The following is a 10,536-nucleotide window of genomic DNA, read 5'->3' as shown; positions in this document are numbered from 1 at the left end:
ATTTATTCCTAGTATATCAACACAGCATACTGAGCAGTCGAAAACGTCTACCGCATTGATAATCCTTCGGCCAGTCTCCATTGATCGCGTTTCGCTCGCTCCGATAGGTCCCTTTTCGATACCTGCGATAAGGAGTATAATCTGCAGACTTCGCTACGTGCGCGCGTCCACGCCTCAAACTATAGATGGTCAGCGTCTGAATCTTGACATCTACAATCCTGCCAGCGACAATTATCTGGCGGTTCCCAGTGATCACCTTTGATCTGAACGTGTCGTCAAGCCTGGTGGCTGGACTCTCCTTGATATAAGTGCGAGCGTATCTGTGCGATTGTCTGTTTGTGAGAGTTTTTCAAGCACAACTACCCCCATAGCTTTTCTTTCACAATATGTCTGTAGCAACAATGTTGCAACCGGCGTCGAGAGCATCTACATCCTCATCTTCTTCTTTCCAACCCGTCACCCGTCAGAACACGATGTCGTCCCACGATACACGGTCTCTTCGCCAGTCCAAGCGGCTGTCCGTCACCGCGCTATACCTTTCCATGTCCGCAAAAGACAGAGATCTCGAAATTTCCGATGATCTGGCGAAGGGTGAGTTACTTCAATTGGCTCGGTTGAAACATATAGGTTCAGATGTCTAATCGGTTCTGGAACAGCTCAAAAATATCTACGGGAACTCAAAGCGAAAATCTCCTCGCAATCGAAGAAGAATTTCGTTCTCGAGAAGGATGTCCGATATCTAGACTCTCGGATAGCTCTGCTCATTCAGAACCGGATGGCGCTCGAAGAGGTATGTTATTCTATTTCCCGGTAAACTGGTTGCCGTTGAGGGGTCGCTCATATCTCTTGCAGCAAAACGAAGTTGCAAACCATCTTGACGACGAAGATCCCCAAGAGGGTTTCTTCCCCAATGATGAGAAAACGCAGAAATATGGAAACCTTTTATTTCTTCTGCAATCCGAACCCCGGCACATCGCTCATCTGTGTCGACTTGTCTCCATGTCGGAAATTGATTCCCTTCTCCAGACCGTCATGTTCACCATCTACGGAAACCAGTACGAGAGCCGTGAAGAGCATCTTCTTCTGACCATGTTCCAGTCCGTTCTCACTTACCAATTCGATAACACCCCGGAGTACTCGTCACTATTGCGACAAAATACACCTGTCTCTCGCATGATGACCACCTACACGCGTCGCGGTCCTGGCCAAAGTTACTTGAAGCAAGTGCTGGCAGAACAAATTAATGCTCTGATTGAGCTGCGCGATGTTGATCTGGAGATCAATCCTCTGAAGGTATACGAGAACATGGTGAAGGAGATCGAAGAGGAAACTGGCTCCTTGCCTAGTCATCTGCCAAAGTCTGTCACAGCCGAGGTGGCTGCGGAGAACGCACAGGTACAGGCTATCATTGAGCCACGGCTGAAAATGCTAACCGACATTGCGAACGGGTTCCTGACGACAATCATTAACTCCGTGGACGAGGCTCCCTACGGTATCAGATGGATTTGCAAGCAGATTCGGAGCTTGTCTCGCCGCAAGTATCCGGATGCCCAGGATCAGACCATTTGCACACTGATTGGCGGTTTCTTCTTCCTTCGATTCATCAATCCCGCTATTGTCACCCCCAGGTCGTACATGCTGATCGAATCGGTTCCGACCGAGAAGCCTCGTCGCACCCTTACTCTGATTGCGAAGATGCTCCAGAATTTGGCTAACAAACCTTCGTACGCCAAGGAGCCATACATGGCTAAACTCCAGCCCTTCATTCAGCAGAATAAGGAGCGTGTCAACAAATTCTTGCTGGACCTCTGTGAAGTCCAAGATTTCTACGAGAGCTTGGAAATGGATAATTATGTAGCTCTTTCCAAGCGCGACCTTGAGTTGCAGATTACTCTGAATGAGATGTATGCTACCCATGCTCTGCTGGAAAAGCACAGCCTGGCTCTGGCACAGGATCAGCACTCGCACCTCAACGAGCTGTTGCAAGAACTGGGATCGGCACCCGCGCAGGTCCCGCGAAAGGAAAACCGAACGATCACCGTTCCCCTGTTTAGTCGATGGGAGACTGCTCTTGATGATTTGACGGCCGCCCTCGATATCACCCAGGAGGAAGTGTTTTTCATGGAAGCGAAATCGACTTTCGTGCAGATCCTGCGATCATTGCCTCCGAACTCGGCGATCGCCCGGCGGCCGCTTCGGCTGGATCGAATCGCAGAGGCGGCGGCCACTCTGAAGAACGATGCGGTGATGGTGCGAAAGGGCATTCGGACCATGGAGCTGCTGAGTCAGCTACAGGAGATGGGCGTCATTGACCGTTCCGACGACTTCAGTCTTTTGCGAGATGAGGTGGAGCAGGAATTAGTCCACCTTGGCTCCTTGAAGGAGAAGGTCCTTGAAGAGACAAAGAAGCTCGAGGAAGTTTTCGCAACGATCCGCGACCACAACGCGTACCTGGTGGGCCAGTTGGAAACCTACAAATCATACCTGCACAACGTTCGCAGTCAGTCGGAGGGCAAGCAGCGCAAACAGCAAAAGCACCAGGAGCTGGGACCGTACAAGTTCACCCACCAGCAACTCGAGAAGGAGGGTGTCATTCGGAAGAGCAACGTACCGGAGAATCGGCGAGCCAACATCTACTTCATGTTCAAGAGCCCTCTCCCTGGTACCTTTGTCATCAGTCTTCATTACAAAGGTAAGTACAGCTGCAGCCGTCCATTTGTGTTGATTTACTCTACTGCGGTGGCTGACCATGTGCTACGTATTTAGGTCGTGCTCGTGGCCTTTTGGAGCTGGATCTCAAGCTTGACGATTTGCTGGAGATGCAAAAGGACAACCTCGAAGATCTCGATCTCGAGTATGTCCAATTTAACGTTTCTAAGGTGCTCACGCTTCTTAATAAGCGGTTTGCACGGAAGAAGGGCTGGTAAGATGATTAGCGCAGCGTCTTACCAGACCATTTAATATTACGATGTGTACGAGATGGAGCAGATAGTTGGCCGCGAACGCCCGGATGAAACTCTAACTCCTTCGTTCTAAAGGCCTTGCTGTGTTACAATTCTCCATTTGACGAGCGAGGGCGAATTTCTCGGGCGCGCTGCTTAAGGCAGCTTGGGCGCGCGCTCGACATGGGAAGACCTGCTCCGCGTTACGAAACGGCGATGGACGATATTTACTCCGTTCCCTGTCTCAACGAACATCCCCTCCCAGGGGGCTAGGCGTTCGAGCAGGGGTCGACTTTCAGATACCCTATGACTTGTTGTCTTTGATACCTTATACTCTTATCCTGCTGGTACTCGGGAACATCCTTGTAATATGGTGGGCACATATCTCGCCTTGGTTATGGATGTCCGCTGGTTCGGGAACACGCCATAGCTGGGCTTGACTTTGTCTTGTTGGCTTTTTATTTCGCTGATATCACCGTGTGTTGTCTTTTACTTGCAACGTTTATACCTGTTGGATGATTGATATTTTGTGAATGCTCCTTGATACACCACTGTTTGACGTCTATATTGTTTCTGAATCTTCTTCGGCTGTATGAGTTGCATCTGCTGTCCCATCTTGCCTTATATCGGGTCATTGGCCTTTTTCTGCGTTCCTTCGCTGCCTGTAAACTTATTCGGCTTGGTGTCTTTTTGTCTTTTTCTACTTCGTGTCTAGTTGAATGACACCCTACTCTCCATTGTGACTCAGCTTGGATGAACCATGTGCTATTGCCTGGGTCGGTTGTGTCTTGGGGTTGATCAGATCCGTGCTTGGCCTTGACTATCAATGCCCTCTATCGACCTACTTCTGACGGGGACAAAAAAGTCTCACAGAGACGGCGGTGTAATGAGCTCTGGCCGTCTATGTAAATATGTATCTATATTTTTATCTATTAGCCGGGTTCCTAATCATAGTAGATGAGAGACCTTAAGCTAGCCAAGTGGCTTTTCGCAGTCCCGCTGAACGTCGGTAGGTATTACTATATTCATGGGAGAAAATAGTCCTGTTAGCCATTATACTTACCTAAGACTTTGATAACCTATCTATACGGTCTCGCAGTTTGATGCAGACCGACACTTTGTAGACGGGTGGATCCCGTAGTGTTTGTCTACGTAGTCTGCAAGTTTTCTGTCTTGTCAAGAAGTTCGCCTGCCCCTCTTACCCTCTTAATACACTAGCGGGCGCGTTTTAGAGGCCCTCCCGTAGTATCGCGTTCCTTGACCGTCTCTTGCTGGTCGACCATACGGAAGACGGAGACTTATTCCTCGGCCAGCTCAATTTGATTCTTCTCCTCCAGAGTCTAGCCATCTATGGTCATGCTCTGATCTATCTACAACATAAATCTTCTTCATTCTCCTCTCACTCGACTGCAGGTTGCCACCGTTGAAGCAATCAAGAAGTCGACTGCCTAATACTTTCTGCACTCCGCCTCCCTCAATCTATCTTACTTCCCCACTCCCCTCCCCTTTTCGACCGGAATTTCTTCAATAAAGTGTCTTGGCCAACCCTTGATTTCCAGGTCAAATATTCATAACTTTCTTCGGCTTGTATCTTTCTCAAATTCGATCCTACCATATTAGCAACCATGGCTGCTGTAGCTGAGAACAAGTCGGCCACGACGTCGAAATATGACGACTACGATTTCCCGACCACTGCGCCTGAACCCCAACCGGGCCACCCTGGCCACACTACCCCAGAGCAAGATGCAAAGGTTGACCAGCTCCGTAGTGAGCTGGAGCAGCTGGGATACACGGACAGACTGGATACCCTGACCATGCTGCGCTTCTTGAGAGCCCGGAAGTTCGATGTGGCTGCTGCTAAGGCTATGTATGTTTGTTGACTGTCCTGCCTTGTCTTGTTCTCAAGGGTTACTTGTCTCTGCCGATTGGCCTCTGTACTGTGGATGCTTAGCATTGTTCCATTTGCTAATACGTGAATTCGTTTGCTTTTACCAGGTTCATCGATTGTGAGAAGTGGCGGAAAGAATTCGGCACCGACGACCTCGTTCGCACCTTCGACTACAAGGAGAAGCCCCAGGTCTTCCAGTACTATCCTCAATACTACCACAAGACAGACAAGGTAGGCCAATTTTTTGGTGCTTAAATGGTGGTTTGTCATCTATGTGCTAATGAATACTTTGGTCGGATAGGATGGCCGCCCGGTCTACATTGAGAAGTTGGGCAAGATCGATCTCAACGCCATGTACAAGATCACGACCGCCGAGCGCATGCTGCAGAACCTCGTGTGCGAGTACGAGAAGCTCGCGGACCCCCGGCTGCCCGCCTGCTCGCGCAAGGCCGGCAAGTTGCTCGAGACCTGCTGCAGCATCATGGACCTGAAAGGCGTCGGCATCACAAGCGTCCCCTCCGTGTACGGATACGTGCGTCAGGCTTCCGCCATCTCGCAGAACTATTACCCCGAGCGCCTGGGCAAGCTGTACCTGATCAATGCCCCCTGGGGTTTCAGCAGCGTGTTCAACGTCGTCAAGGGATTCCTCGACCCCGTCACCGTGCAGAAGATCCACGTCCTTGGTTCCGGTTACAAGAAGGAATTGTTGGAGCAGATCCCTGCCGAGAACCTCCCCGTTGAATTCGGCGGTACCTGCGAGTGCGCTGGAGGCTGTGAGCTCAGCGATATGGGTCCCTGGCAAGAGCCCGAGTGGGCCAAGCCGGCCAAGTGGGCTCTGCCTAAGGAGGAACAGGATGTCGTGAAGAATGAAGACTTGGGTCCTGTGGTGAAGGATCCCGCCGCGCAAGAGGGCTCTCAGCCCGTAGCGTAGGCTATCCGTCCTTCTTGCTCTCTTTGCTCTTCTCGTTTGCCTTGCATACATAAATTCTTGGATTCATGTGGTAAAGGAATTCAGCTATCATCCGTGTCGACCTGCGTGTCCTTCACCAGTGCCGTCTCTATCACTCCTCGGACAGCCCCTCTTCTTGTACCTTCAACCGTGTCCTTCATGATCGCATTTCAACATCGCATAAATTCAATAACTGGTCAAATGTTACCCTGGCGGAGTGGCTTTCAGGGCCGACCGGGGGACGTTTTATCTCTTTCCTCTTCTCAATATCCAAACATAGATAGTCAACAACTCCGACTGAGTGACGCGGCGCTTTTATAGATGCGGGCAAGGATAGGAACACATGGCAGGACTGAATATAAAGTGTTTATCTAGTGTGGAATTTGGTTGCTTGACTATGGGTAGTCAATACAATGACTGATGTTCTCGTACACTTTTACTTTGATTAAGCCAACCAGCATTTGAGAAACCTGATGAGAAATGCAAAAGTGATGTTTGTAAATGAGACTGGTATCACACCTTACCACTAGCCTTTATTCCAACGCCAAAATAACCTACCAGGGGATATCGCCAAGAACCAAAAGAAAGAAAGACAGAAAATAGGGAAACGCTCCAACGTCACATCTTCTCCACGACTTCCGCAGCCCGAGCCGCTCGTTCTGCCTTGCCCAGCGTCGAGGACAGCGCGGTCCCATCTGGCCCGCTCTCGACTTGCTCGCCAGGGACAGCCTCACCCTGAAGCCGGAGTAAAGTCCGCAAGGCATCGTCATAAACCTCCGCCATCTCCCCGCTGCGCCAGCGCTCTGCCTCATGGTCGGACACAAGGGGAATCTGCAAATTCCACCGCGCAGACTTTGATTTCGAGAGTCTCCGACGCAGCCTGTGTGATCCGTTCTGCGTCGTTGTGTTTCTTGCATCCGCGTCAGGCATAGGGACGTCTTCTTCGCCCTCGCCATCCGCATCCTCATTTTCATCTTCATTTCCAGCTTCGCCGTCAACATCCTCGTCCTCGTCCATATTCTCTTCATCCTCCGCGATAGCTTTCCTCAATTGCTCTGCGTACGCCTTCGCCGCACGCGCCGGCGCATCTCGCCTCAGCTGCGCGACTGTCGTGGTAAGTGACTCCAGCTGGGCGTAGAGCGATGTCACGCGCGCCGCGAGCTCGGTATCATAGGGCTCATACTCGATTGTCTCTGTTGGTTGCGTGAACGCAGCGGGGAAGGGGAACTGTGACGAGGAGGAGTCGAGGCCGTTGATGCTGATTGAGGCGGAGGCGGTGGTGAATGTTTGGTTGATGTACTATAATCCAGTATTTAGAATTCAAGTGACACGTTGAATTTTCCGGGGGCTTAGAGAATAGTACCTGGTCGACCAATTCCTTCACGCGTTCTCGCATGGGATCCGGTCCATCGCTTGTGTTTGCCGAGGGGGGAAGATGGAGATCGAGCTTTTGGCGGGAGAGGGCGACCGTGTTGGCGTACAGGTAGGTGAAGTCTGCGGGCGATTGGAGCTCGATTTTGCGGTAGTGAGGGACTGACATTGTTGTTATGCTGCTGCTGCTGCTGTTGGTTGGTTGTTCTGTTGACTTTTGTTGCTGGTGGACGCGGTGCGGGATGTTCTATCACTATTTACTCTGGTCGGACGGGGTACCTATCGATATCGCCGGTTGATGCCTGAGGCATTAATTAGTGAGGAGAATTGTTTGCTGCCTAAGGCAATCTGTCGATCACGGCCCCGCAACGATGTCATCGATCTGGTTTGGGATATCTCCGTTTAGCTTGAGGACTTGGAAGCTTCATGAACGTTGCGCGTTTTATCTCCTTTGTTTCCATCTCCGATTCTCTGGTCCTGTCTGCGAGGGTTCGTGGGGATTGAGTTGATACTACGTCTGTGTTTGTTTATTCTATTTTTCTTTGGGTTGCAAGCTTATAAGAGCTGTATGCTCCCATCCCTTTTCTCTCGTCGGGAGGCTTCGGTGGATGCCTGGTACATCTACGTCCACTATATTGCTTTTGTCTTTACATTGATTGCCGTACTATGTTGCGATAATGCCAGAGTGTCCTGCCAAGACAATCTTGGAGGCCTGTTGTAACCAAATTCTGATCAAATATCGAGGTAATCCGTGGAGTCATCATTACCATGGAAGGCATTCGCCGGATTACGCTGGTCGACCATACCGACCCCTCACGTCGCCCCGACAATGAAGAGGCGCTGTCTCAAATCCCCTCGGCTACAGGGTCACGAACTGGCTCCAGACGATTGAGCAGAGTGTCCATCCGCGGTGAACTCAAGCGACGAAAGTATGCCAAATGGCAGCCGGACCGATTGAAGCTTTCGGACGACAGTAGCTTGAGCAGAATGCCGTCCCCGTCAGTGAATCCATTGACTCACATGAATACGAATGCGAATACCATATCTGGGGAGAGCGCTCTAGCTGGCCCTTCTCAAGCCGCGATCGAGCAGCACGACATCGATGCGACGGATTTTGCGTCCTCAACGAACGGCGGGCGCGATTCCGCGGCGCCTCAGCAACAACAGGGCTATGACCCAAAGAACAACACCAAAGGTGCTCATTCCGTGAGCGAATTGGACATTCTCTACGAGAATCAGCGCGGCTGGTTCTTTTTCGGCATTCCGTTGTACTCGCACAGCTCGCTACTCAATCTTGACCCCGGCCCTTGGGTCACGCATGACTTCCGCGAGAGCCCTGTCAATATCACCAATGCCCAAGTGCCAGACCCAAGCTGGGAATGGGCTTGGCCGTCATGGTACGTCGATATGTCCGGCGACGTCGACGACCAGGGCTGGCAGTATTCGTTCTCGTTTAGCTCAAGAGCCTGGCATGGGACTCATCCCTGGTTCCATTCGTTCGTTCGAAGACGACGATGGGTTAGACTGCGCGTAAAGCGCGCTGTGGAGAAGACACATCGTGGACGATCGGGATTCGAGATGGCTCACATGCTGAACGAGGATTATTTTACAATTCACTCTCCGCGGAAGCGAAGCAAAGCCGCCAGTTCGATAGCAGCGTCGGGGAATCTGAGTCGCACTGGAGTGGAAGAGGAGGCTCCGTTGGAAGAGATAGGAAACATTCCTACATTAATGTATGCCCTGAAGGCCGCCATTGTTGATCGTGAGAAGATAGACGCTCTGAAGCGTTTCATCGAGAATGGGGGCGAAGAGCTTCACTACCTGGATGACAAGGTATCCCAATCACTCGTTTCTCGTCTCCGATAGTCTACTGACTACCTGATAGATCCCTGAAATCATGTCGATGTTTGTCTTCCAAAACTCGAGATGGCAGTTCCTCACCCACTTGGAGAATGTCATCAACGACCTCTCGCGGGAAGCCGCCGCCGAAGACAATGCAGACGCCGAAGAGATGCAGCGCAAACAACAGAACCTCACGAAAGCTGCGGAGACAGCGAGACGACATATCACGGGGCCCGAGTTACTAGGTTCCGAACACCACGAGTGGATGAACTTGACTCCTGCCTCAAAGCATGATTTGTTAGAGACCTGCTCCAAAAGGTCCTCATTCAAACCGATCGACAATGGCGGACAGATCAAGGGTATCCCTGAGGCGGCGGAAATTGGCCTCGAAGGTCATATACACCGTCCTTCCTGATCCCTGGAAGTAAGTCCTTCGATGGAGAGGTAAGCTAGCTTTCTGCAACTGATGCATGACGAGGGTTGTGTTGAGCTTGTTAAGCGTTGGATACTTTTTTCCCTTCTTTTGCTTTTAGCGTCTAGTACCCCCAGCTCAAGCGTCACGTAATAACATGCTGTGCACAAAATTGTTGCCCAGACACCTTTCTAGTTTAAGGACTAAATAAGTTCAATTCAACATCATCGATGGTTAACGTAATCGGACACCGAGCGAGCCACGACACCGAGCGAGCCACCACCTCAACCCCTGAATCTTACTGTTCTTACAACACACCAAATCATCAAGTTCAGTTCTTCATCAAATATGGCCTCAAAACAAGCAGATTCAACTATTAAATTAGAAGATCGCATATCCCTTGCAGTTAAAGCATTCAAAAATGGACAGTTTAAGAGCATACGAGCTGCAGCTGCTGCATATGACGTCCCACGCTCTACCCTTACCCATCGAATTAGTGGTCGCAAAGCACGGGCTGATATACCAGCAAACTGCCTGAAGCTTAGCAGGCTAGAAGAAACTTCACTAAAGAAGTGGATTCTAGATATGGATGAGCGTGGCCTACCACCAACACATGCTATAGTACGCAAAATGGCAAATCTGCTACTGCATGAGCGAGAGGGGGAAGCAGTCAGGGAGAGATGGATTACTAGATTCATCAAACGGCATGATGATATTATATCAAAATATACTCGCAAATATGACTACCAGCGCGCCAAATGTGAGGATCCAGAGGTTATGAGTCAGTGGTTCAGTCTGGTTCAGAATACCATAGTAAAATATGGTATAACTGAGCAGGATATCTATAATTTTGATGAAACTGGCTTCCAGATGGGTGTGGCCCATACAGCAAAGGTTATTACTGCATCCTGTCATCGAACAAGCCGCGTACGAGCTATACAACCAGGGAATCGCGAATGGGTCACTGTTATTGAATGCATCAACGCCTCTGGATGGCCCCTCCCCCCTATGATCATCTTCTCCGGCAAGGTCCATCAATCTCAATGGTATCAAGATATCGACCCTGATTGGCTGATTGGTCTAAGCAATAATGGATGGACCAATAATGAGCTTGGAGTATTCTGGTTAGAAA

The 10,536-nt window shown here is 50.4% G+C and overlaps 4 protein-coding genes across 4 annotated transcripts, besides 2 other annotated features; 3 read left to right on the top strand and 1 right to left on the bottom strand.

The window, feature by feature from the left end:
* Positions 1 to 386: 386 nt before the first annotated feature.
* Positions 387 to 2,927, top strand: NFIA_067400 (Ras GTPase activating protein IRA2; the record flags this gene model as incomplete). Its single annotated transcript, XM_001263469.1, has 4 exons — positions 387 to 591; positions 657 to 790; positions 853 to 2,692; positions 2,767 to 2,927. The coding sequence occupies 4 exons, from the start codon at positions 387 to 389 to the stop codon at positions 2,925 to 2,927; spliced, it is 2,340 nt and encodes a 779-aa protein (XP_001263470.1).
* Positions 2,928 to 4,567: 1,640 nt separating this feature from the next.
* Positions 4,568 to 5,761, top strand: NFIA_067390 (SEC14 family lipid-binding protein; the record flags this gene model as incomplete). The annotated part of the gene is made up of 3 exons (XM_001263468.1): positions 4,568 to 4,809; positions 4,938 to 5,061; positions 5,132 to 5,761. The coding sequence occupies 3 exons, from the start codon at positions 4,568 to 4,570 to the stop codon at positions 5,759 to 5,761; spliced, it is 996 nt and encodes a 331-aa protein (XP_001263469.1).
* A 636-nt stretch (positions 5,762 to 6,397) lies between these two features.
* Positions 6,398 to 7,319, bottom strand: NFIA_067380 (uncharacterized protein; the record flags this gene model as incomplete). The annotated part of the gene is made up of 2 exons (XM_001263467.1): positions 6,398 to 7,078; positions 7,143 to 7,319. The coding sequence occupies 2 exons, from the start codon at positions 7,317 to 7,319 to the stop codon at positions 6,398 to 6,400; spliced, it is 858 nt and encodes a 285-aa protein (XP_001263468.1).
* Positions 7,320 to 7,918: 599 nt separating this feature from the next.
* On the top strand, positions 7,919 to 9,407 carry NFIA_067370 (uncharacterized protein; the record flags this gene model as incomplete). The annotated part of the gene is made up of 2 exons (XM_001263466.1): positions 7,919 to 8,983; positions 9,036 to 9,407. 2 exons carry the CDS (start codon positions 7,919 to 7,921, stop codon positions 9,405 to 9,407), a joined length of 1,437 nt encoding a protein of 478 aa, XP_001263467.1.
* Positions 9,408 to 9,651: 244 nt separating this feature from the next.
* Positions 9,652 to 9,684: a microsatellite.
* A 104-nt stretch (positions 9,685 to 9,788) lies between these two features.
* Positions 9,789 to 10,535: a mobile genetic element.
* Position 10,536: the final 1 nt, after the last annotated feature.

Source organism: Aspergillus fischeri, genomic scaffold (genome assembly GCF_000149645.3).
Source record: "Aspergillus fischeri NRRL 181 1099437636252 genomic scaffold, whole genome shotgun sequence".
NCBI classification, from domain to species: domain Eukaryota; kingdom Fungi; phylum Ascomycota; class Eurotiomycetes; order Eurotiales; family Aspergillaceae; genus Aspergillus; species Aspergillus fischeri.
The sequence above is the reverse complement of the archived record's forward strand: the minus strand, read 5'-3'. Positions and strand labels throughout refer to the sequence as shown.